The following is a 25,119-nucleotide window of genomic DNA, read 5'->3' as shown; positions in this document are numbered from 1 at the left end:
GCTGGAGCTAGGTTTAATAGTAAATCCTGTTATGTACTAATGTAAGAACTAACCTGACTTGAACTTGAAAGAGTAGGTATGGATACGTGTGGGTAAAAGGTAGAGGATTTTTTTATATAGCCCTGGTTGCCCGGGAACTCTCTTGTAGACCAAGTTGGTCTTGAACCCACAGAGATCCATTTTCCTCTGCTTCCCAAAAGCTGAGACCAAAGGTGTGCACCGCCACCACCACCACCACCCGGCAAGGTAGAGAGGAAAAGAACGATTCTGTCTGAGTATCTAATGGTAACCACAGCGGTTCTTTTACCACTTCAGTTTTGTTGGAAAAAAACCTTAGTCTGATAGCTCCATCCTTCCTTCTGTACTCTCTTGGTATGTCATGATCTAAAGATTAAAATTTTGTTTGTGCTGTAGAACCATTGGATCCTGAGAGGGCTCTGATAAGGTCCCCTGGGCTGTACTGAAATGGACGTCTTGGTGACCACAACTTTGGAGTACTACCCTCCCCTTCTTCCAGCTGTCCCACATGTTACTTTCTCTGCAGTGTCCCTCAGACAGTACTTACCTCATTTATGATGGCCTCTGTCTCTGACCAGATTGTGACATCCAAGGTAGGTAGAAAGAGACGCATTGCCTAGCCCATCATGGAGTATTCCTGGACTCCTGTCCATGCCAGAAGCACAGAGTAGGTGCTTGAACTTGAAACTGAATGGGAGATTGGAGGTGACCTCTGCATGTGATCTGAGAGTGCCCCCTTCCTTCCCTCTCTCCCTCCCTGCCATTTTCTTCTGTCTCTCTCTTTGAGACAGAGCCTCACCACGTTCCCCTGGCTGGCCTGGAACTTGCTGTATACATACCAAGCTGGCCTTCAACTTACAGAGATCCATCTGCCCCTGCCTGCTAGGTGGTAGGATTTAAGGTTTACCCAGTCTCTATTGATTGCAGTCTCAAGTTGATGGTGCCCGTGATTTTCCTGTGAGTGTGGCTGGGATTTGAGGGGTGTGTATGTTATTGACTGACCTTTTGGCACTAATTTGTGATTAGAGGACCAGTCAAGACAGTGGCAGTGCACTAGGAACCTGGCATGATTGATTGAAGTTGCTTGCATTGATTGTGGCTGGAAACTGCTGCCAACAAGTAAGAAGGAGACTGTGATCATGGCTTCACATGACAGTGTGCTTGGTCAGTAGCTGGGGGAACTGATTTGAGATTGTCTCCAAAATGGAGTTTTTTTTTTTTGTTTTTTGTTTTTTTTTTCTCAACTGACAGTGGGAGCCATCAAAATGGCCAGGGCCCCAAAGGTGCTTCTTTAAGTTATTTGACAGATTAATTTGCATTATGAAGGAAAAGGTCTAGGGGATTAGATTTCCTACTGGAAATGGTGTTAATTAGTACATGAGTAGTAGTCTTAGATTTCAGATTTTGTTTTGTTGGAGGAAATACACTCTCCGAGTTTACAAATAGTACGGTCTGGTTTTGCCACACAAAAGCATCCAGTGCCCAGTATAGTGGGGCACACCTGCAAATCCCAGCACTTGGTGGAAGGTTCGTGAAGGCAAGAGGATCAAGGGCTCAAGGTCATCCTACAGTGAGTTTGAGGCTAGTCTGAGCTACAAGAAACTGTATCAAAAAGCAAACAAAAAGCAGAAACGAAGACTGACCGAGGCTGAACGTGAGCTCCAGGCTTCCAGACCCTCTCCAGTCCCTCGCCTTGGCTCCCGCCCTTCTTCCCAAGACGATAGCTTGCCTGGTACGCCTGCGCCTAGGCGGGGCGGCGCTCTGCCCTTTGTTGTGGGCCCCAGTTTCCCAGGACACCAAGCGGCGCTGGGGTGGGGTTATGCAGATGAGGCACTCGGGGGCGGGGCGGTTGCGCGGCGGCGGCCGGGGAGGGTCAGTTGGAAGCAGGCGCTCGCTGAGGCAAGAGGAGGGCTCTCGGCCCGCGGCCTGACAGGGACTTAGCCCGCAGAGACCGGCCCGCGCGCGCGACCCCACACCCACTCACTCGTCCACCTACCCACTCCCCGCGCCGCCTCCTCCCACCCTGAGCAGAGCCACCGAGGATGATAAACACCCAGGACAGGTAACGGCCCGGCGCAGGCTCCCCGCCCCCACCCTCTCCGCAGCTCCAGAGGCCTCCTTCTCCCCCTTCCAGCTGCTAGTCCACGGCCCCCAGGGGCCTCCATCCTCTCCCTCTGGCTCCTTCACCACCCCTGCCACCCGGCCCCAGCCCTGAAATTGGGCCTCCTTCCTTCCTTTAGCCCCCTTCCTCCAGCCCGGCCCATCCCCCTCATCCGGGCTTCCTTCTCGCCCAAAGCCCTCCCCCCAACAAACCTGGACCCAGTCAGTCAGTCGCTCCTTAAATCCAGCGGAACTGCCCATTTCCCCAAACTGGGCTTTCTCCCACATATTCGCCGAATTGGTTCTTACCTTCCCTAAATCTTTCTTTTTCTTACTCCTCCACAAGTCACTTAATCGCTTTAAATCCGTTCTTTAGTGAAAACTGCACCCCAGCTAGACTCCTCTCTCAGCCCTGCTTGCCTCTCCCCAAAGGCAAGCTGTGCCCTGCAGTTATCAACTCGACCTCTTACCCCCGTTCCCACCCTTCTTTGGATGCCCAGTCACCCCTTGATCCCACTTTCCTTCCCCATCCTTCTCCAGGTAGGCCCCATTTTCCTGTCTGGGAACCCCATTCCTTTTATTTATCAAACACTATGCCTCCATTCCTGCCCTCCATCCTGTTTCCTAATAATGTCCCCAACATTCTTCTTACATACGTCAACCCTTCAAACATCATAAAGTCTTAACTTGGAGCTCATCTTACCTTGGCATCTTAACCCCCATCTTTAAAATCCTTACATCACACAACTTAGCCTGTCCCCTTTGCTGGCAAGATCTTTAAGTTTCTCTCCAGTGCCTTCAGAACATGACTCTGGGCCTTTACCTACTTAAAGGGCCAGTCCCAGTTTCCCCCATGGTTGAAGAAAGGGGCTGCATGCATATGCTTTGGAAATGGAGTGGATCCTTTTTGTTTTGTTTTTTCGAGACAGTGCTTCTCTGTAGTTTTGGAGCTTGCCCTGGAACTAGCTCTGCCTCTACCCCCGAGTGCTGGAGTGCTGGGATTAAAGGTGTGTGCCACCACTGCCTGGCTGGAGTGGATCCTTTAACTTTCATTCTCTACCCTCTCGACCAAAGTAGGTAGAACTCATCCCTCCATTTCCCTTGCTCTTTTCCCACTTCCCCCAGATAGCCCATATTTCTGCCTCAGATTATCTTTTCCAAAGTATTCCATTATTTTCCAACTCGTCAAGATGTTTAACCCTACTAGCTCATGTATTAGGGTGGCTTCCCTTAGCAGTTCAGACCTGATTCGTCACATCCCCCTTTTCCGGAGGGCTTGTTGCTGACCACTTCAAAACTTTTCTGAAACTCATTGAGTCCACATACCAAATCTTCTGTCCTCATATTGGACTTTTATGGCTTCTGACCTTCAGCAAGCAGATCCAGTCCTTAAACTGCCACGCTCTCTCCAACACCAGACAGGACTTCTATTACAAGCATCATCTTCATTGTTGCTGTTCTTCACACAGGGCTGCCACCCATAGTTCCTGTCAAAGCCTGAACTCCTCTTAGCCCAAATGATCGTTTTTTTTTGGCAGGGAGGGGGTTCGAGACAGGGTTTCTCAGTAGCTATGGAGCCAGTCCTGGAACTCGACCGGAACCAGACTGGCCTCAAACTCCCAGAGATCCCCTCCTGAGTGCTGGGATTAAAGGTGTGTGCCATTACTGCCCGGGAACCCCAAATAATCTTGTGACTTTCCCTTTTCTACTTATTGAGCAACGCTATCTTTTTTCCCCTAGGCTTTCCCCTCACATTTTATTCCCTTAAACTTAGTTGCACATTAAAAATAAACAAATAAATAAATGTCAGTTATCTGTTCACCCCTTCACATAATGCCCTTTGGCCTAGGGTAGACCTAGTGTGCATTATTAAAGCTCCACTTCATTCTCACGTGGAGCCTGGGTTGAAAAATACTGTCGCTTTCACCCTGAAAAGGCTTAGCCTTTCTTATATTCCTGCAGTGTCCCATCCTCTACTTACAAGGACATCATCTTTAGAGATTTCTTAGTCTTCCTGTTAAAACTCTGAGCCAGTGGTGGTGGTAACACTCAGCAGAGGCAGGTGGATCTCTGAGTTTGAGACCAGCCTGGTCTATAGTGAGTTCCAGGACAGTCAGGGCTACAAAGAGAAACCCTGTCTTTCAAAAAAGAAAGAAACTCATTTTACATCATACCTTTATTACTCCATTTTTATTTTTAGCCATTTTCTTTTCCCAATCCTCAAACTCTTGTCTAGTCTCCTATCCTCATTTCTTATCTCCATATAGGAGGGAACTTATTCCTTATTTCCTGGCTTGTTATGGTTGTATTTGAGCCATTATAGCCAACTTAACCAAACCCTCTTTCCTACAGTCTGATCCTGCCTTTTCATTTTTCCTTTTCAGAGGCTTTGCATATAGGTCCCCCACTACATTCCATTCTTTGATTCCATTTTCATTAACCCAGCCCTTCACAGCTCAGGAGGCGGAGGTGGGTGTATGTATACTTGGATGATTCAGGATGCAAAAGGTGCTGTTGTAGTCTGGAAAATATGTATGCTGAGGATGGAGGAAAAGGTTGGAGGGTATGTGAGGTGGGTTTTTCTCTGGGGTTTGGAAGTGGGCCATTTCAGCAGTCATTCTCAGGAGTCCTTTGGACTGATTGGGTCTAAGATTCAAGTCTTTTGCAGCTTGAGTAATTGAGACCAACACTTAAGTTGGGGCCTTCACTAACTGAGGCTTAGCTATCTGAGTTCCAGTTGTGCCTCACTTAGCCAGTGTTCTTATGTGTAAAAAGAAAGGGGTTGGGTTAGCCAGCTGCGCAAGTGGCAAAACAGGCTCACTTGTCTTCAGGGCCCTTGTTTTAGTGTGTTGGTTGGTAATTTGAGGGGCTTGGCTATGTGAGGCAGGGGGAGGGAGGAGTCAGCTGGGCTGCCAGGGCCTGGGCAAGCACTGGTCCTTGGATCAGGCTCATCTCCTTTGGACTGGGGGTGGGCTGGGGTGTACAGGGTGTCTGGTTTCTTTGCTTTATGGCAATCTTGTTTCCATAGTGTGCTTCCCAGCCTCTTCTGCTGGCCGCTAGTTTTCAGAAAGGAATCCTGTTGGGAGTCCTAACTGGGGGTTCTGATAACGGCCGGATGTTCTTCCCAGGCAGTGTTGGTGTTTTGAATGTGCAGTGAAGAGAGCTGGCTGAGAGTTTGGTTCCCATTGGGTGGGGGATGGGCTTTCCAACTTCCCTGGCCTCAGTGAAAAATTCAGGAGAGGGAGGCCTACTTTCCTGGAAGAAATTGTTGCAGAAGAGCTGGCAGTGTTTTGAAAACAAGGTTCTTCCTTTCTAGCATTCAGATTAATATCTCCAACATGTCAGAATTCCTGATGGTGGGGGAGGGCAGAAGAGCAAGTACAAGATCCCTTTATTATATGTTTTGAATAGGTTTAAGTTGAAGAGGAAATCAAATTTTGTGACCTTTCTCTGCCTGATTTGTAGGGGGTGCAGACACTGTGCAGAGCCTGCTTGAGACCGTGTGGCATACACATACAGTGAGATGCAGTCAACACTGGCTTGGTTAGCCATATTATAGTCAATCTGTGATGGACTTTAGGGAGAAACATTAGGTTCCATAGGTGGTTTGGGGGAGTAGGGAGGGCCCTTCTAGTAGTAGCCCTCCTCTGTAATGGGATTTCTGTCTCTTCCCAAATATTTTGGTTTTGTTAGTTCCCGTTTCTCAGCAGTTTTGCTTTTTGAGTGTAGGGCAGTAGAGACAGCTAGTATAGTCAGAAACACCCTACATTGGGTGTAGGCTTTAGAATGCAATGGGGACTAATAATAGCAATTCCCCATTCTGCCAAGAAATCCAAATTTAGCCCTAGAGCTGTGCTTATATATGAAAGGAGACTGAAGAGTAGGGCAAAGGTATGCTACAAATGAGCATTTCTGGAAAAAGCCATTCATTCTGTTTTGAACCGGTGTACTGTGGTAATTCAGGTTGATGCCATGACTTGGAAGGCTTATTCAAAGTGAAAGGGCTGGGCATGGGAAAATATGCCTTTAATGCCAGCACTCAGGAGGCATCCCAGACAGATCTCTCTGTAAGTTTCAAGGCAGCCTGGTCTACATAGTGAGTTCGAGACCTGCCAGGGCTACATGATACTTTGCGACCTACAACAATGAAAAGAACAAAACAAAAAAGCAAGGAAGTTATAGAGTAGGCTGTAATTAATGGCTCAGTTGATGAATGAGAATTTTGTTATTTGAGCAAGATAGTTTCCTGCAAGCAGCCTTGCATAAGAAAAGCTTTAAGAAAATTCCTGGCTGGGCGGTGGTGGCGCACGCCTTTAATACCAGCACTCGGGAGGCAGAGGCAGGCGGATCTCTGTGAGTTCGAGACCAGCCTGGTCTACAAGAGCTAGTTCCAGGACAGGCTCCAAAACCACAGAGAAACCCTGTCTTGAAAAACCAAAAAAAAAAAAAAAAAAAAATCACAGAGAAACTCTGTCCCGAAAAAAAAAAAAATTCCTGGGCCTTTGATACTATATAAACAATGATGTAATCCTGCCCTCAGCAGGGTGGTTGGATTGTGTGAAGAGCTAACAGTATAAACTATACTGAATTTGATTCCCCGACGGGGTTCCAAAAAAAAAGAAAAAAAAACTATACTGAAGAATTTAAAATGTAAAAAATCTTACAGTACAGTACAGTTGTTTAGCTATTCATCACCCACAGGTGGCAATAGGTGGCGTCTGCCATTGGCAGATGTACCACCGTTAGCTGTGTGATTAGCAAACATCAGGGGTACAGATTTTCTGGCTGCCATCTGATGTATGTTTCTTGTGAAAAATCAACCAAAATCCAATTTTGCTTTCAGCAATTTTGCTTTCAGAGTGGTGATGCATTTTCTTACAATTGTGTTGATTAAGTAGGCTCCCTTTGGAGCATATGACAGCCCTGGTGAAGTGACTTATGCCTGGCACCAATCACAGTATCTCTCTGATACAGAAGGGATTGACAGTTGGGAATCAGCCTTTATGGTCACCACAGATTGAAGGTGGCTGACACTTCCTATATTTATTTTTATGTCCTTTTTGCTAAATTGCTTATAGCTCTGGATTAGTCTTGGTTTACATAAGGATTACTCATCAGAGATATTCCAAGTCTTAGGTTACAAACAGCCTGGGTGTTGTGTGAAGTAGGGCCTGAGACATGAATGGGTCAGGAGAAGTGGAGGGAATGAATACAGAATACTGGGAATGATTTTTTTTTTTTTGGTTTTTCGAGACAGGGTTTCTCTGTGGCTTTGGAGCCTGTCCTGGAACTAGCTCTGTAGACCAGGCTGGTCTTGAACTCACAGAGATCCGCCTGCCTCTGCCTCCCAAGTGCTGGGATAAGGCGTGCGCCACCATCGCCCGGCTGGGAATGATTTTTGATACTACCAAGGCTCAGCTGATCCTCTCTGACAGGCAGTTGGGATGAATGGGTTGAGGATACCACTGGATTGGAGTGAAAAATTATCAGAGAATGAGAATTTGAGTTCCAAATATTTGTTAGAATAGGTTGTGCTTTGTGCAAACTAAAAATAAAAAACGGGGGGGGGGGGATGACAAAGTCAGCTGGAAGGTTTTGGTTTTGTGGTTTTTTTGTTTTTTGTTTTTTTTTTTTTAGACAGGGTCTCCACCCCCTTAAATCACTGTAGCTTGGGGCTAGCATTGAATTCATCACAGTTTCCTGCTTCAGCCTCCAGAGACCTGGGACTATAAATGTGAGTCACTTGTTGAGTTTTTCCTTTTCCTTGTGGTACTGGGACTGAGGCACATCTCCAGCTCTAGAAGTCCTTTGTCATTATATGTAAGGATAGCTCTGGTGTAGTGGTACATGTCTGTAATTTCAGCACTTGGGAGGTAGAGGCAGAAGGATCAGAAGTTCAAGGTCATCCTCCTGTACATAGTGAGTTTGAGCCAGGAAAGGCTAAATGAGACCCTCTTTCAAGGCACATACATAGGAAAAAAAATAAGGTTAATTCTTTTAATTAGTAAATGCCATCAAGATCTAAAAATCTGGTAAATGATAGAAATTTGATTTAGCATCAACATTTCTCAGGTATACATCTGCTACATACACTGCCTGTTGGTAGTCATATGAATCATGGCTTGCTAAGGACATTGCAGACAACATTCATAGATCATTGATTGCTGGAGAAATGAACCCAGGGCCCTGTTCTTCCTAGGCAGGCACTCACACTTAGCTCCCTGAATTATGGACAGTAAGTGAACTGTATATGGATGGTACTGGATGATCTGACGTGTTTTCAGGGCAGCAGGTCCTTTAACAACGGAGGAACAGGCACAGTGGCAGTCCTAAGCGCCGTGGCTTATGAGCTGCCTTGGATGTGTATACCTAACACCTTCATTTTCAGTATAGTCTATTTTCTCTTCTGTAAAACAAGAGTGGGCCAACTGGGTACAGTATAATACATTTGACTTAATCTTTTCAGCCTCTGGCCTTAAACTTCTTTAAAAATGCTTAAGTTCATTCATCTATTATGTGTGCATGTGAATAGTGTATGGAGGTCAGAGCCTTGTTCATTTTCCCGTGTGAGATCAGAGTCATCAGGCTTAATGGCAAGTCTTTACCTGTGGAGCCATCTCTCATCTCATGCAAGAATGAATTTAAATTTAAATCTTCCTTTTTTTTTTTTTTTGGTACGGACAGGATTGAGCCATTTCTACCCCCTAGTGGAGCAACTAAAACCTGTGGAAGTCCTGGCAAAAACTGAAAACAAATAGAATATTCAAAACTTTTGTATCTTGTGTCAAAGACTTGTCTTTAGGAAACCACATTTTTGGGCTGGAGAGATGGCTCAGAGGTTGAGAGCATTGACTGCTCTTCCAGAGGACCCGGGTTCAATTTCCAGTAGCCACATAGCAAGGCCACAACTGTCTATAACTCAAGATCTGACACTCTCACACAGACATACAGGCAGGCAAAACACCAATTCACATAAAATAAAAATAAAAAAGAAAAAAATTAAAAAAAACAAACGACATTTTCTGGATGGTAGTCGCACATACCTTTGGAAGGCAGAGGCAGGCCGAACTCTGATTTCAAGGCCAGCCTAGTCTACATAGTGAGTTTCAGGACAGCTAGGGGCTACACAAAGAAACCTTGTTTTGAAAACCAAAACAAAATTCAAATTCTTTTAAATTCCATTAATAATGGTGGCTGATTTTGGTATATTGTTTGAACATTAAAATTAGTATCAGAAGAGAAGATTGTTGCTGGGTAGTTTCATGTTTCAATAATTACTGTGTTTGTCTTTTATTCCTTCCCTTCAGAAATGACAGCTATTTTAAGAGTATGGTAATCTGCCATTCACTTTGAGTAATCAATGCATTATGGAGAGGGAAGATAATTTTTTATCTTCTCATGAACTCATGTATACTCAGTTGTTTCTCTTAGGGAACTGAACCTGGATCCCTGTGTACACACACACATGCCTTCTGCAAGCTTTTTACAGAGGAATAGCAGAGTTTATATGTGATAAACTTGTGTGTGTGGAGGGAAGTGATCTGTTACCAAGGTGTGAACTTAACTGCATTTACATGGAGATGTAAGGAAACCAAAGTTATCACAGGTTTATGGATTAGTGTAGGAAAGAGGCAGGCTGCAGAGGTTATTTCTAGGACAACAAAGAGCACTGTTTCTCCTCCTCCCCCACATATTGTGTGTGATCGTTTCTGGGGTGGCCTCTGGTTTCTTTCATTTCTGAGTGTGAGTTAGGTAAGAGGATGCTGGTTGGAATGTAGGGCTTAAATTCAGTTAGTTCAAGTCATGTAAAATGGAATAATCCCTTACAAACAGAAGTATGGCAGCAGAATTCTAGAATTACAAGGGCCTTGGTGATCTAGTTGTTTTGTAAACCCAAGCAATTCTAGTATACAAGATACCTTCTTGTTGAAATAGGAGCGGCGGGACTGTGTCCCCAGCACCCCGGCCACCTGGCTAGCTTATGCCCTGAAATAACAACAAATTGTATTTATTTAAAATTGCTTGGCCCATCATATCTATCCTCTTCTCGGCTAGCTCTCGCTCCTGGACTAGCCCATTTCTAATAATCTGTGTAGCATCAGTCTTACCGGGAAAGATTCTAGCCTATGTCCATCCTGGGTCGGAGCTTCATTGTGTGTGCCTCAGAGAGCAGAGCTCTCATGTCTGCCCGGGAGAGGGGAGCATGGCATCTCTCTGAGCTCACTTCCTCTTCCTCCCAGCATTCTGTTCTGTTTACTCCTCCCACCTATGTTTTAACCTATGAGGCCAAGCAGTTTCTTTATTACTTAACCAATGACCTTCCTCCATCACCTTCTTACCTGTCACACATGGTATTTGATTTGTGCAGTCTTAGGGGTAGCTCTGCCAATCACTGTAGGCTAGCCAGCCAGTCAGCTAGCTTTTCCAGTGGCCCAATCTTCTGGTACCCTACAGAAGAACCTCAACTAAGAGTTGAGAAGGGAAGCCTCTCAGATGAGGTTTGTCTTTCTATGAGACCTGCATTTTGTTGTTGTTGGTTGCCTGGACGATGCTGCTGTGCTACTTAACTACTTGAGAAGGGGGAGTTATAATAACCTTGTGTAAAGTAGAAAATAGCTCCTTTCCTTTGTACAGTAGCTATTGGGAAGGCTAAGAGTTGAGAAGTATTCCCTGATGAATTCCAGGAGTCAGGAGGTGGATGTACGTAACCACCTGCAGGAGTGAACTGCACCCCAGAAGCTACACTTCTCAAACATTCATGGATACTTTTAGACCCCCCAGTTGGAGCCCCTTAGAGCTGAGCCATAATGGGCTTGGACTTGCCTGAACTGGAATGCTGATCCAGGTCAGTTAGTGGTTAGGTGACTAGATGTTCAGTTTCGTTAATTTTCATTGAACTCCAGCCAGTATGTCACATAACATTTCTGGGCGGAAGAAAGCCCCAATTTCCATCCAGCATATGTTGATTTCTGTAGTGCAGATAAACTACACTTGGCTTGTTCAAGTTGCCAGCATGATATCGCTAAAAAACAGTTCTGTAGTCAGGTGATGGTGGTGGTGGTACACGCTTTTAACTCCAGCACTCAGGAGGCAGAGGCAGGCGGATCTCTTAAGATTTTGAGGCCTGCCTGGTCTATAAAGTGAGTTCCAGGACAGCCAGAGATACACAGAGAACCCTGTCTCAAAAAAAACAAAAATTGTAGAGAGCTGCAATTGTCTGTGCGGTTCTGGTTCCCCTGTGGTAGTGTGTTGTGGCTATAGGACAGGCCTGTTGCTGAGCCATGATGCACTGTTTTCCTCTTTCCCTGCCATTAAATCAGAACCAGAGAGGGCAGTAGAGCAGATCTGGAACCCTTTGCATCCACCCAAAGATGAAAAGTGGCTGCCAGATACAGGTGGTGGAAACAGGGCCTGGAGATCTTTCATACATGTGTAAGCCATTTGAGCCTCGGCAATTCAATTATTTAGAGTGCAGCAGATACCCTTTTTCTTGTGATTGTGTCTGTTTTGACAGTGTCAACATTACCCATGTTCTCATGTTCTGGTCAGTGGGCCTGAGAAAGTAGAAGGCCCAGAATTTGGTGGCAGATCAGGGATGGGCTCTATCATGATATTCTAGAGCCAAATCCAAGACTTAGTTCATTCATAACTATAGAACAATTTGGAGTTTTGTTGGTTTTCTTTTTTTAATTGCAGTTGTTTTAGAGGTGGAGGATGAAAAGTGAGTGGCCTTGGTAGTTTCCCAGCCCATGTTGTCACTCCTTCTGAAGCTTAGTGATTGTGCCATACAGGCGACTAAGGCACAGATGGTTAAGGAAAGAGACTGGTGGGTAGGCATGAGGCTAGACTTCTGTGTCAGAACATCCAGCAGGGACTCCCGTTGCCTTCTGGGATTCTTTATGAATCTTGACTCAAAAAAGTAGCATTTCTGGAAGCTCAAGTAGAAAGAATTTGGGCAGTGGTGTAGCCTTAGAATACTTGTTTAGGCAGAGGGAGGACTGAAGGGGTGTGGATTTTATAAATGTCTTGGTGTTTACTTTCTGACCTTATGTCTCTTGCAGTAGTATTTTGCCTTTGAGTAACTGTCCCCAGCTCCAGTGCTGCAGGCACATTGTTCCAGGGCCTCTGTGGTGCTCCTGATGCCCCTCACCCACTGTCGAAGATCCCCGGTGGGCGAGGGGGCGGCAGGGATCCTTCTCTCTCAGCTCTAATATACAAGGTAAGGAGGATTTTGGTATAGACGCTTGGGTGAATCCCACTGAGCAGCTGCTCAAATGTTGCAATTTTTCCTTAGTTTTCTCTTAGGCAGAGGTAGTAGGGTGACTGAGGGGAAAAAACAGGAACTGATAACCTTTTTCAACTGAAGCTGCTGTTTGCCTTTTCTGGAATCCTAGAGAGAGAATATTAGTACTATTTGTTGTCTTTTAATCTGCTGTTGACTGAAGCTCAGGACTTGGTCCAGCTTCTTTCTTAGACTGGGAATGGAAAGTTAACAGGGCATCTGAGTTCTGTGTGCAAGGACTTGACTTTTAACTCTTGAGTGCTGGGATTATAGGTGTGTTCTGCCATGTGTAGCTATTCATATAAATTTTTTTTTTTCAAAGGCAAGGTCTTAGGCCACAAATGGTAGCATACGCTTTTAATTTCAACACTCAGGAGCAAAGGCAGGTGGCTCTCTAGGCATTCCAGGCCAATAGAGTAAAATCCTGTCTCAAAAACAAACAAAACTATAAGAAAGACCTTGTGTATTCCAGGCTGGTCTTTAACTCATAATCCTCCTGCCTCAGTCCCCAGTGCAGCAATGCTGGAACTTCATTTGTTTTTGATGTTTTCTCTTAGAGAGGGAAAGCCCTGACAAGCTTTCAGGTCAAGGAGACCTGGGTTTTACTCTCAACGGGGCCAGTTACTAAAGTGCACTTGCTGTGTTATATCATATTTAAGGTGGAGATACTAATACATGAATAGTACTTTGCACAGTGCTCAGCACTTGGTTGGTTCTTAGTAAAGATTGCCTTTCCCAACCAAGTGCTGCTTTTGTATTTTATTTTGCATTTGTTTGTTTGTTTGTTTATTTTTGAGACAGGGATTCTCTGTAGCTTTGGTGCCTGCCCTGGACTAGCTCTTGTAGACCAGATTGGGCACAAACTCGCAAAGATCCACCTGCCTCTGCCTCCTGAGTGCTGGGCTTAAAGGCGTGCGCCACTACTGCCTGGCTCCAAGTGCTGCTTTTACCAATAGCAGCCATTCATAGAAATGGCTGCAGTTGGCTAACTGAGAGGTTTGCATTTCTGACATGCCCATGAGCCATGCTACCCCAAGAATGGTTCAAGGGATGCCAGCACCCCTGGTTTAGGGAGCATAGGATGTAGCTTGTACTAATTATCCTGTCCTCTGCCCTAACTTTCCTTTTCAGGACGAGAAGCTCACTGTAACCCAGGACCTCCCTGTGAACGATGGGAAACCTCACATCGTCCATTTCCAGTATGAGGTCACCGAGGTGAAGGTCTCTTCCTGGGATGCAGTCCTGTCCAGCCAGAGCTTGTTTATAGAAATCCCAGATGGATTATTAGCTGATGGGAGCAAAGAAGGGTAAGGAGACAATGAAAAGAATGGTTATTGGGGATAGCAGCTTTATAGGGGAGTCTATACCTTTTCCCTTAGCTCTAGATGCTCCAGGTAGATAATGCTTTGTTATAGGTTATTTTTAGCCAGTAAATCAGGCCTGCACTAGGTTATAATTAAAGGAAATTGTTTACATATTAACCCATCACTCACCAGTTAATCAGTAGATGTCAGTTTCCCTTGATCCACCATACAGAGGTGCAGTTTCAAAGGCCAGGGAATACAGGTAGAATGGGATTTCATTGGACTGAACATTGTTCTTCAAGTAGCCTATCTGTAAAAAGCAGTCCCAGGACAATTCTCTGGACTGACCCCAGTTTTTCTTTTGAGATAGGTTTTCACTATTGGAACTATGTAGATCATACTGGCCTCAAATTCACAGAGATCCACTTGCCTCTGCCTCTGGAGTGCTAGCAGTAAAGGAGTTAGCCACCACACCTGGACCCATTGTAATACCCACAGTGAACTGGGTTCTGTTGAAGGCCCCACACTTTCCTGCACTGGTTAAGACAGTGTTACTTTCAAGTGAAGAACTCGGTTAAGGATAGAGATACACCCCCAGTCCCATCTGCGACTTATTTTTCTCTTAATATTTGGCTCTAGGTTGGGGTCTTCAAATGGGAACCTTTACCTGGAGATTCTGTATTAGCTTTGCTGGCTCTTAGGCTCCAAAGGCCCTTTTGTGGGCGGTGTGGAGGTCTGGGGAGGTGGCAGTGGGCCTGAGCAGTGCTCTTTGTTTCTGCAGATTGTTAGCACTGCTAGAGTTTGCTGAGGAGAAGATGAAAGTGAACTACGTCTTCATCTGCTTCAGGAAGGGCCGGGAAGACAGAGGTGAGCAGTCAAAACCGTTTGAGACTCACAGCCCAGCTAGTGGGGCCTGGGGTGGAAGCAGAGGGCTGTGCACTATGCACGCTTGCCTTACAAAGTGGGAGTCGTGGCCACGGGGAAGTACTTAAGGACTTAGTACTTTGTTCCATCTATGGGATCTTCCCTGGATTTGAGCCTCATAAGAGTCCCTTCTGTGCTTCCTTTGCTGCAGCTCCACTCCTGAAGACATTCAGCTTCTTGGGCTTTGAGATTGTACGTCCAGGTCATCCCTGTGTCCCCTCTCGGCCAGATGTGATGTTCATGGTTTACCCCCTGGACCAGAACTTGTCTGATGAGGACTAATGGTCATAGAGGATGCTTTGCCCAAGAGCCACAGTGGGGGAAGAGGGGAAGTTAGGCAGCCCTGGCACAGATGAGAGTGTTTCTGGCTGTCTAAGGAAGGACATTGAGGGGCTCAGGTTGAGGGTTGCCCATTGTGTTCTCGGAGTTGACTCGTTGAAATTGTTTTCCATAAAGAACAGTATAAGCATATTATTCACATGTAATCACCAATAGTAAATGAAGATGTTTATGAACTGGCATTAGAAGCTTTTTAAACTGCGCTGTGATGTGCTCCATCTAGCCTAGGGGAGAAAATTGACTGGAGGGGGAGAGACTGCCTGGTCCAGGGGGCAGGGGCAGGAGGGCAGCACTGTCAGGCTTGGGTTTCCTTGCAGTTGGGCTTTCTTTTTTTGGTTTTTAAGATTTAGGTATTTTCTTTCTTTGCTTCCTGTCACCCAGGGGCTCCTGAGTATAGGCTTTTTAGCTCCTGGGCAGTGTCCTCGGGTTGTTTTTGACACTCCACCTTGGGCTTCTTGGCATTTTGTGTCTGGCCTGGTATAAGCAGGTCTGACCTTGCTTTCTTTACAGCTTAGTGTTATTCTGGCATTTGGTTAAGCTGGCTTAATCTGTTTAATGTTACCAGTGCATTTTAATAGGGGCATTGAAACTCACCCCCCACCACTTAGGCTTTTTTTGGGGTGCCTGGGCCTTAAGAAACTAGCCAAACGACATCTCAAGTTACCACCGGAGTTCTTGCCTCTGTGGTCCAGGCCCCAAGATCTCTTTCCTAGGAAGAGCAGAGAGGAAGCCTAGCAAACTCAGGGCTTGGGATTTGTGGGAGAAGTCTATTCTTAGGGACTGGATGCCTCTGGCTGGCCAAGCATAGTATGGACTGCCTCCCCAACAGGTTCCAAGCAGTGCCCGCTCTACAGGGCCTAGGGGTGTAGGCTGGACTGTAGAAGTGGCCTGCCCTTTACTGCTTTCACCAAACAGCTTGTTCTAAAGGGAAAAGAAGAGAGAGAGAGATCTACATTGGGTGCGGGGGTGTCAGGGAGGCAAGTGTGTTGTGTTACTGTGTCAATAAAACTGATTTAAAGTTGTGGTTGGTCTGTTCTTTATTCTTGCACCAGGACTAACTTCCCTACCACTGCTAGAGCTTAACATAATACAAATGTGGTATATACTTCCCAGGGAAAGGGCTGCTGGTCTCTGGTGATGTGTTGACACTGTGAAATGTGGGGTTGCTAGGGACACACTAAGTGCCCTTGGAGAGAGGTACATAACACTTTACTGTGTGGCAGCAGCTAACCGAGAATTCCAGTTGGCTGGGGTATAAAACTAGGTTTTAGTTTTTTAAGGTATGGCCTAACTTTATCCCTGAGGCCTTTTTTTTTCTTTTTTGATTCAAGGTTACTATAGTTCTGGCCTTAACTTGTGGGCTATCGTCCTGCCTCAGCCTTTGCAGTGGCTCTAAAGAAACAGCACATTCTTTTCCTTTTTAGTTTCCTCCTTTTGGAGTCCAGTGGTTTGTTTTTTTTTTTTTTTTTGAGACAGGGTTTCTCTGTGTAACAGTCCTAGCTGTCCTGGAACTAGCTCTGTGGATCAGGCTGGCCTCGAACTCACAGAGATCCACCTGCGTCTGCCTCCCAAGTGCTGGGATTAAAGGCGTGCGCCACCACCGGCTGAGCCCTGTGTTATAAGGCATGCCTTCTGGTCCCTTTTGACCAGAAGAATCCATCCCTCAGTGGTCCTGGGAGCTAAGCACTCCCATCACCTCACTTCTCAGATTTCTTATGGACACTCAGCATGCATATTATATCCCTTCCCCTCAAAGCAATGTTCTCCTTCCTATGGATTTGCAATTGCCCTATAGTTGACCCTTAGTTTCTTCATAGGCTTGGCCCATTTTCAACTTGTTTTTTCATGGAGCTTACCTGTGTTTTATTTAGCCAAGTCACTAAACTTGGGTTCCACTTGCACATGCTATTCCTTCAAAGTGGGCTTAAGTAAGAATTGGCTTGAAAATACCCTTCATCAAACAGATGACTCCTAGAGGTAGCCTAAGGGCAGTAAGGGAGGTCAAGATTCAGATGTAAAATCTGAGAAATCCATTTTCAAATAAACAGGGGTAACAAAGTAACAAGACTCAGTCCTTTACTTTTCAGATCAACCTTGCAAAGCAGAGGGAAACACAGTTTCTGCTGCTGTATGTTGTTTCCTGTTTATAGCCAAGTAAATGTGCTGACCTGGAAACTATATGCCTGCCTAGAGAGCTCCCTGTCACACATATACAAAACTGGGCTGTTGAAGACCTCCAATACAGTACATTAATCATAGGAAGCAGGCCACTGCACTTCATTTGTAAAAGCAACTTAGAAGGTAGAAAATTTGGGGGTGGTGAAGAGGAGCATAGGAGAGGGGGAGATATGTGAAAGGCAAACTTTAGTCTAAATGTAAGAACAGGGACATTAAAAACTTTATTCAATAAATACAACAAATAATTTAAAAATATACTTCAATTCCAAAGCCAATTAAGAAAAGGAAGTAGAGACAAAAGGGGAAAGGAGAAAGGTAAGGAAAAGAGAAAGGCTGAACATGGTTTGGCTGGGCTGTTTCAGAAGATACCACTCTGAGAGTCTCATCAAAAGCTCTTATCTATCAATAAACCCTTAGCCCTTGATCTCCATAGGGTAAAGCACAGGAGTCCAGGAGTAATTCCCGGACCAGCAGACTTCAGAGGCTAGGATGGGTGGGGGGTTTGTGGGGTGGAGTGCTGGGGGTGATTTTCCCAAAAGCCTTCCATTCTAACTCCCAGGCAGGTTTAATTAGTGCAAAATCTCAGGCAGAGTTCCCAGCTGCATAGTTTCATAGATGAATGAATGTCCAAAGCCAGGGTCTCTGAGAGGCAGGTCCCAGAGTACCCAAGGGTCCAAAGCCACTTTGGTGAATGGGATCCAAGGGTAAAAAGAAGAGGCCAGCATACAGGATCAGCCAGTGGCCGAGGCAGAAAAAAAATGCTGGGCAGGGAAAGGCTCCAGGGGAAGGTAGTCTGCACACTGGACTCAACAGCTGCTGTCAGCCAGGGAAGGTAAAACTGAGGGTGCACATGGAGCAGGGCTAGAGAGAGAGGGAAGCTGAGGGAACAGGACAGCTAGGGGAGGAGGCAGCAGCTCAGCAGCAAACTCCAGGAGAAATAACCAGCAGCCCTCACAGATTTGTGATTGTCTCTTAAAAAGATTTATTTTCTCTTCTTGCCTGAATGTACAAAGGCAAAAAGAGTACAGTTTGTATATATATATATTTATATATATATATAAAAAACAAGGAACTTGGTAATGTACACTTTACAGAAGGGAGGAATAGGAAGACTGAAATTAAATCCAACAGAGCAACGCCAATGGAACAAAAGCTATGAACAGCAACACTGCCCCTCCAGCCCGGGCCTCCAGCTTGCCCCAACCTGCTCCCAGTGGGAGGGCTGAGCACCAAGGCAAGCGGGTGGGCTGGGGCAGGAGGGGCTGGGGACAAGGCCTGGGAGGGCCATGGTAGGGAATCACTGCAAAGTTTCCTAGGATGCCCTAGTAATAAATGACAAAGGCCCAGAATTAGGGGCCAGCTAGCTGCCCAGCTGAATCTTGGGTGGGGGGGGGGCATCAGTACACAATGGGATAGTGATAGTGTATATGTGGTAGTAAGTGACGAGGAGGCCTCAAACCTATATCCAATTCTCTAGCCCTTCTGCAGTTTGAACTCCCAGCTCCCTTAAACTAAGCCCCCCTCCCCCCATCTTGGAGCCTGGAGATCATTTCAGAGGATACCCTCTTACCCCTCTGTATGTGTTTATTTGACCTTGAGGCGTGTGGAGACCACATGTACACTACAGAGAAGAGCTGAAGGGAACTGGCACACCATAAATGAGGAGGAAGCAGGCATGAATCCTAGACAGCACCGGTCCAACTGTGGCTGCCCTCTTTGGGGTGAGGCCCCTACTTCTCGTAGCTTATCCACATGAGTATCAGAGATTATTTAATACCAAGAGCACAGGCAGGGGTGGCTCAGTGAGAGGCTTGGCAGCATGGACAAGATCTTGTCTCTCTGACTAGGTGTCACAGGTAGTTCCCCCTGTGGAGTGTGAGGTGGACACCCAATCTCTCAGCAATAGTCAGATCTCCACAGCTGCAGCGATGTGATGCTATTTTGGGGTGGGAGGGAGAAGACTGGACTCAGACTAGAAACCAGGAGGATCAGACAGTGCCATTTTTCTACTGCTAATCTCATTTCAGGGCAGTGCCTGGTCTTTAAGGGGCACTTGGGTAGAGGGATCAAAGAGCTGACTTTTTAAGGGGGGAAGGGAAGAGAGAGAGAAAGAGAGAGTGAGAGCAAGCAAGCTGTTCCCTTCTGCAGAATGTAAGGCTGTATTGCAAATACAGACGTACCTCCTGTTATAAAAGGAAGTGGAAAAGATAGGAATGTGGACCATGCCTACCCAATGAAAAAGAAAACTGCTCCAATGGTTTCTTTACAATATGTACAGAGAACATCGCAGGCCAGTGCCACAGATACATACAAAACACAACAATATTTAAAAAACAAACAGGACCAGATGGGCACCTGGCTCTACTTACTGGAGTTCTGGAGGAGGCATAATCAGTCACCCTCTTAGTAAGGGTAATGGGTTAGGTAGGATGCCACAACATGTGGCACAGGGAACAATGATGGCAAGGGAAGGGGCTGCTTGGGGTCCTCTCAACAGGTCTAAAACAAAAGGATTTTCAAGTGCCCAGAACCCAACTTAAACAAAAATAAAGACCTGTACACAGGAAAGGTTTGTATGTCAGAGGTACTAACAACCCTAAGCTTGTCTATGTACAGGGAGGGCTCATGGGTCCTTGGGAACCACCTACTCCTGGGCGTTGTGCTTACTGTCTCCCACCACCTCACTCTCCCAAAGAAGTCAAGCCATCTACCTTCCTGCTTTCCAACTGTCATTCTTGTCACAAGCTCTGTTAGCCTAGGCTGGTATCTGTGGATCTCTCTCTCTTGCAGTCCAGAGGGTAAAGACAGAAGGGGAGAGTACAAGGGGATGATACTCTGCAATAGCAGAGAGCTAAAAATCATCCTACATCTTGGGAAGAAGTGACTCCAATAAAGCTGTTATCACTTTCCGAGCACACAACTTTGCAGCTCAGGAGAACAGAGAAATGTCTGCACCACAAAGCCTCATCCATCGAGTCTACTCTGGCTTGGGTGTATAATGCTTCAATATGCTATTTCAGGGTCTAAGGAGCAAATCACTGCCCTTGGCCAGTGGCCCCTAAAACAAAAACATGTGTTACAAACACATGCCTCATATTGGCACACATGGAGTTACAGAGGGAACTACACAATCATGTACTTGTAGACAGAGGAACTGGGCTGTATACAATTGTGACCCTAAATGAGAAAGACACATGACTGAATGTCTCCAAGAACTGCTTAGTGTTCTTACAGCCTGCCTACAGTTCGTGCCCTAAAGTGATGTGGCAGACTCCAAAGTTACCCGTGCTGGGAGGAAGTCTATTCTGCCTGAGTTGTAAGAGCCAAGCAGTAGAAGAGGTGAGGTCAGTATGGGGATTTCCCCCCTGGGAAAGGCACCAAGGGGTTAAAAAGAAAGAGAAAGGGCAAGGAGTTGAGAGATGAAAAGCAGCAGGAATTTTGGTGAGGAAACAGGTTCAATTTCACAGACTCCATTTATGCTCCAGCTCCTCCCAGTATCCCCAGGGAACCCTGTGCTGGTGCTAGAACCACTACCTTCTTCCTAACAGGAGCACAAGGCTCTGGTGGGGCAATGCCTTACTCTCCCTTTACAGGTTAGGCTCTGAGCGTTTATCTGTGCTCACATTAGAGGGATGTATCCATGCTTGAAGACCTTGTCTTCACAATTACAGGGAAAACAGCCCCCAACTTCTTCCTGAGATTCTAATTTCTCCACGTGCTGCCAGTTCCCAGGGTCCAAACCACTGAGGAGATGTGGAATCTTGTTGACGGTGGTAATGACAGTGAGAAGGGGTATGGCTGCTGTGCTGTCTTCAGACCTTACCCCATGCTTGGGGTCCCTCCCAGGTATGCTTTAAGGTACTGCTCTGGCAGTAGACTAGGGGCTAGGTTAACAGAGCAGTAACTTCTCTGGGATGAGGCTGGGTTCCCTCGGTTGCTCCTATGCCTTCATCTCCACAGATGCCACAACAGTCATAGCTGTGGCTGAGAGAATAAATATTTTTGTAAAGTACCAGTTCTTCAGCTCCTGAGGAAGAGGAAGGGTTGGGGAGGTGAGGCCTTCAGTCACGGTAGGAATGGCAAACTGGATGATCAACACCGTGTAACTGATGGTAAAATGGCACCTCCAGCACCACCTCTAATGAGCCAGTTTGGCCCACGAAGCTGACTTCATCTGGGCACTTGGTGTTCTGCAAAGGAAACATGACAGGTCACTGTGGCCTGCTGGTATCACACCCACAAGATGGCACTCTAAGAAAATGGGCTGAGGCTGGTGAGCTGGTTTGGTGAGTAAGGTGCTTGCTGCCAAGACACAGTTGAATTCCATCATCCATCTAGTTAGAGGAGAGAACTCCCTATAAGTTCTTTGACCTCTGCACATATGCACCACCCCCAACAATAAATAAATAAAGCAAACAAAACAAAACAAAACAAACAAAAAAACCCAAGAAAAAGAACTGCAGGAAAAGCCAGCTAATGCTGGTACCTCCACAAGCCCTCAGTGCAACAGGTTTGGCCAACAGGCCCCCTTTTCCAGACTACCAACCTCACACAATTACCCCACAGCTGGGAACTACAGGGATTCTGTGATCCAGATAGCTATACCCTATTTATCTGTTACCCCAAATTAACAAAAGCTACTTACCATTCTCACCTCCTGGGGGGCGGGTAGAGTGAGGGAGTTGAGCCTTGCTGGCTGGCAACAATGGCTGTAGAAGAAAGCCCTGGGCAAGCAGAGAACATACTTAATGTAGCACTCAGGAAATTGCCCTTCACACTTCACCAGCTGGTTGGATATAGGGAGGAATTTTGCCTTAGGTTCCCCTAGCACCATTGAATTTTTTGTGTTGCTGACAGAAAACCAACCTGAAACCTGACACTTGGCCAGATCTAGTGGGTGAGGCAGTGAGTGAGGGTACACTTTGCTTTTCTACTGCTTGTTTCTCTTCAGGGGTGGAAACACCAGTTCCTTACTCTGCTGAAAATGAAAGATCCAAGCTCCCAGAGAGGAAATAAACGTGAACCTAATGCAGGGACTCCAGAACTCAGGACAAAGTGGACGTTCTTCTTGTTTTTAAGATAGGATTGAGAGAGAAGTGGGGAAGAGAGGGGGAGAAGGAGACGGAGGGAGAGAGAGGGAGAGGATGTGTGTTGAACATGTGAGTGTGTGGAGGTCATAGGACAACCTTGGGTATCATTCCTCATGCGCCATCCACCGTCCGACACAAGGTCTTTCACTGGCCTGGAACATTGCCAAGTAGCTACGCTAGCGGGACAGCAAGCTCCAGGGATCTGCCTGGTTTTCCTCCCACCTCTCAGCATTGTAGTTACCAGCACACACCACCGCACTTGTTTTTTTTTTTTTTTTTACATGGGTTTTGAAGACTGACTTCAGGTCCCCACACCTGAAAGGCAAGTGCTTTTACTAAGTCACCTTCTCAGCCTCCTTGAATTTATTTTTATGCTCCTGCTCTTCCCCCCAAGTGGTAGGAATCATCTCAAAATGTAAGTTTGAAGGGAGGAAAAAAAAAAAACGACTTTTGGAGGGAAGGGGCCTTGCTAAGTGACTACTACTGAAATGGAAACAAAACTAGAGGTGATGAGGACAAGAGCCTTACCTGCAGCATAGGGTAGGTTGTACTGTGCTGGGAGCAAGGAGTAGCCCAAGTGATGGTGGTGGTGGTGTGTGGACATCAGGCGCTGGGAAGGGGAAGTGCGGGGCCGGTCGACACTCCTGTCACCACCTCCTGTTCCCCCAACACTGCTACAGCTGCCACCACCCCCAACTACCCCACAGCCTCCCCGATCTCTCTCCTGAGAATTTTTATCACTTATCTGGAAAGGAAAGGAGACACATAAAGGTACTATAATGAGATATATACACACTAGTGATCTAACCAGGGCCCTACATTATGACTCTTAAAAACGCAGGGTAACAAACAAAGGGGGTGCTCCCATGGGGCCAATGTCAAGACAGCCAAGCCGCACCTTGGTTAGAACCTGAACCTGCCCACTTCTCCCATGCCGTGGATCTTGATTTCTTGCTCTTTGGACAAGGACCTGGGCTGCATGCCCCACTTACCGTGGGAGACTTGCTTTTGTAGTGACTGGCATGTTGTTGCAAGATGTCCAGGGCTTTGGACTCTGAGCTGGCTTTACAGCTCACGTTGGGGCTGGCACGTGCCTTGTCAGCATCCTCGCCACCTGAGACCTTGCTGCCATAGGGGGAGAAAGAGTAGCTGGAAGGCAAATAGGAACCTGGGGAAGGAGAAATCAAGCAGTCAAAGAGATGAGGATGGCAGAAGAAACTGCTCTGGTAAGTGTGGTCAGGTGGCGTCGCTCTCCTAGGCATCATCTGAGACACTTTCTACCATAGCATCTCTGGGATGACACGCTTGCTTCTTCATTAACAAGCTCTATAGGAAGAACAGGCAAAAGGATAAAGAATATGGTACTCAGTTTCCCATAGCTGACTTCTCAGATCTCCTAGGGCTGCTGACATTATCTCAGAGTCATATGATAAAGTGGAAAGATCAAAGGATTTAAAGTCAGACAGCCTCGGGCTGGATAACCTTGAATAAAGTGACAGTCTTTTTGAGTGTCAGTTTCTTTATCATCAAAATGAATATATCAGCACACATCTGTAATCCCAATAGTGTGGTAGTTGGAGCAGAGTTAATTGTGAGTTAAATGCCAGCCTAGACTACATAAGATCCTGTCCCCCCCCAAAAAAAAAAAACAAGGGCCACTGTGATGGCTCAGTGGGCAAAAACACTTGCAGCCAGGCCTGATGAACTAAGTTTGATCCATCACACATGAGGGCAGAGGCAGATAGATCTATGTGATGAAGCCAGTCTGGTCTATATAAAGTTCCAAGCCAGTCAGGGTTACATAATGCTTCTTCTTCCTCTTCTTTTTTTAAAAAATATTTATTTATTATGTATACAATATTCTGTCTGTGTGTATGCCTGAAGGCCAGAAGAGGGCACCAAACCCCCATTACAGATGGTTGTGAGCCACCATGTGGTTGCTGGGAATTGAATTCAGGACCTTTGGAAGAGCAGGCAATGCTCTTAACCTCTGAGCCATCTCTCCAGCACCCCTTCTTCTTTTTTATTTTTCGAGACAAGGTTTCTCTGGAGCCTGCCCTGTAACTAGCTCTTGTAGACCAGGCTGGCCTTGAACTCAGACCTCCTTTTTCTTTAGGCCAGGTGTGGTGATGCATGGCTTTTAATTCAGCAGTCTAGATCAGAGGCAGACAGATCTCTGTGAGTTCAATACCAGCCTGGTCTATAGAGTGAGTTCCAAGATAGTCAATGCTACAAAGACTGACCCCTGTCTTGAAAAACAAAACACAAAACAAAACAAAACAAAACAAAAAGGGGTGGCGGTAGTAGTGGTGGTGCTGGAGAGGTGGCTCAGTGGTTAAGAACATTCATTCTGCCAGAGGGCCTGGGTTCAGATCCCAGCACCCACATCAGGTGGCTGTCTGTAACTCATCTTCTGGCGTCTGCCGACACTGCTTACATGCACGTATTGCACATACACACACACATCTGCACTCTTCCCTGAAAAAATAAAGAAAATAAAAGAAACCAATACAAAAAGGTAACATGAGCCAAGTACTCTACTCCCAGTACTTAGGAGGCAAAGGTAAGAGGATTGTTTTAAGGCAGCTAGCCTGCACTACACAGGAAATTCTAGTTCAGAGTACACAGCTAAGTCCTTTCACAAATAAGCAATGTGAAACTTCTAGCACTGAGAAGGCTAAGGCAGGAAGGGGAGTTCAAGATCAGTCTGGGTTACGTGGCCAGACTCTGTCTTAAAAAACAAAGGGGGGATGGAGAGATGGATCAGTCGTTAAGAATATTTTCTGGGGCTGGAGAGATGGCTCAGTGGTTAAGAGCATTGCCTGCTCTTCCAAAGGTCCTGAGTTCAATTCCCAGCAACCACATGGTGGCTCACAACCATCTG

At 46.2% G+C, this 25,119-nt stretch overlaps 2 protein-coding genes across 4 annotated transcripts in view; one reads left to right on the top strand and one right to left on the bottom strand.

Moving 5' to 3' along the window:
• The first annotated feature begins 1,855 nt into the window (after positions 1–1,855).
• Oaz2 (ornithine decarboxylase antizyme 2) lies at positions 1,856–15,989 on the top strand. The gene is given in 5 exon segments (NM_001290102.1): positions 1,856–2,080; positions 12,180–12,337; positions 13,532–13,707; positions 14,486–14,571; positions 14,780–15,989. Coding segments are annotated over 5 exon segments (570 nt in total). The 5' UTR covers positions 1,856–2,060; the 3' UTR covers positions 14,911–15,989.
• A 1,354-nt stretch (positions 15,990–17,343) lies between these two features.
• Znf609 (zinc finger protein 609) overlaps positions 17,344–25,119 on the bottom strand; it is a 155,286-nt gene continuing 147,510 nt past the window's right edge. Inside the window, exons 7-10 of one of the 3 annotated variants that reach the window (XM_005347754.3) lie at positions 23,228–23,403; positions 22,764–22,980; positions 21,791–21,869; positions 17,344–21,335 (exon numbers count right to left, since the gene is read on the bottom strand). In XM_005347754.3, the coding sequence (XP_005347811.1) occupies positions 21,796–21,869; positions 22,764–22,980; positions 23,228–23,403 (467 nt within the window). In that variant the 3' untranslated portion in view covers positions 17,344–21,335; positions 21,791–21,795. The remainder of the gene's footprint in view (positions 21,336–21,790; positions 21,870–22,763; positions 22,981–23,227; positions 23,404–25,119) is intronic. The other 2 variants (XM_013346576.2, XM_026778904.1) reach the window with 2 other exon arrangements.

The sequence above is a fragment of the Microtus ochrogaster genome, chromosome 5 (genome assembly GCF_000317375.1).
Source record: "Microtus ochrogaster isolate Prairie Vole_2 chromosome 5, MicOch1.0, whole genome shotgun sequence".
NCBI classification, from domain to species: domain Eukaryota; kingdom Metazoa; phylum Chordata; class Mammalia; order Rodentia; family Cricetidae; genus Microtus; species Microtus ochrogaster.
The sequence above is the reverse complement of the archived record's forward strand: the minus strand, read 5'-3'. Positions and strand labels throughout refer to the sequence as shown.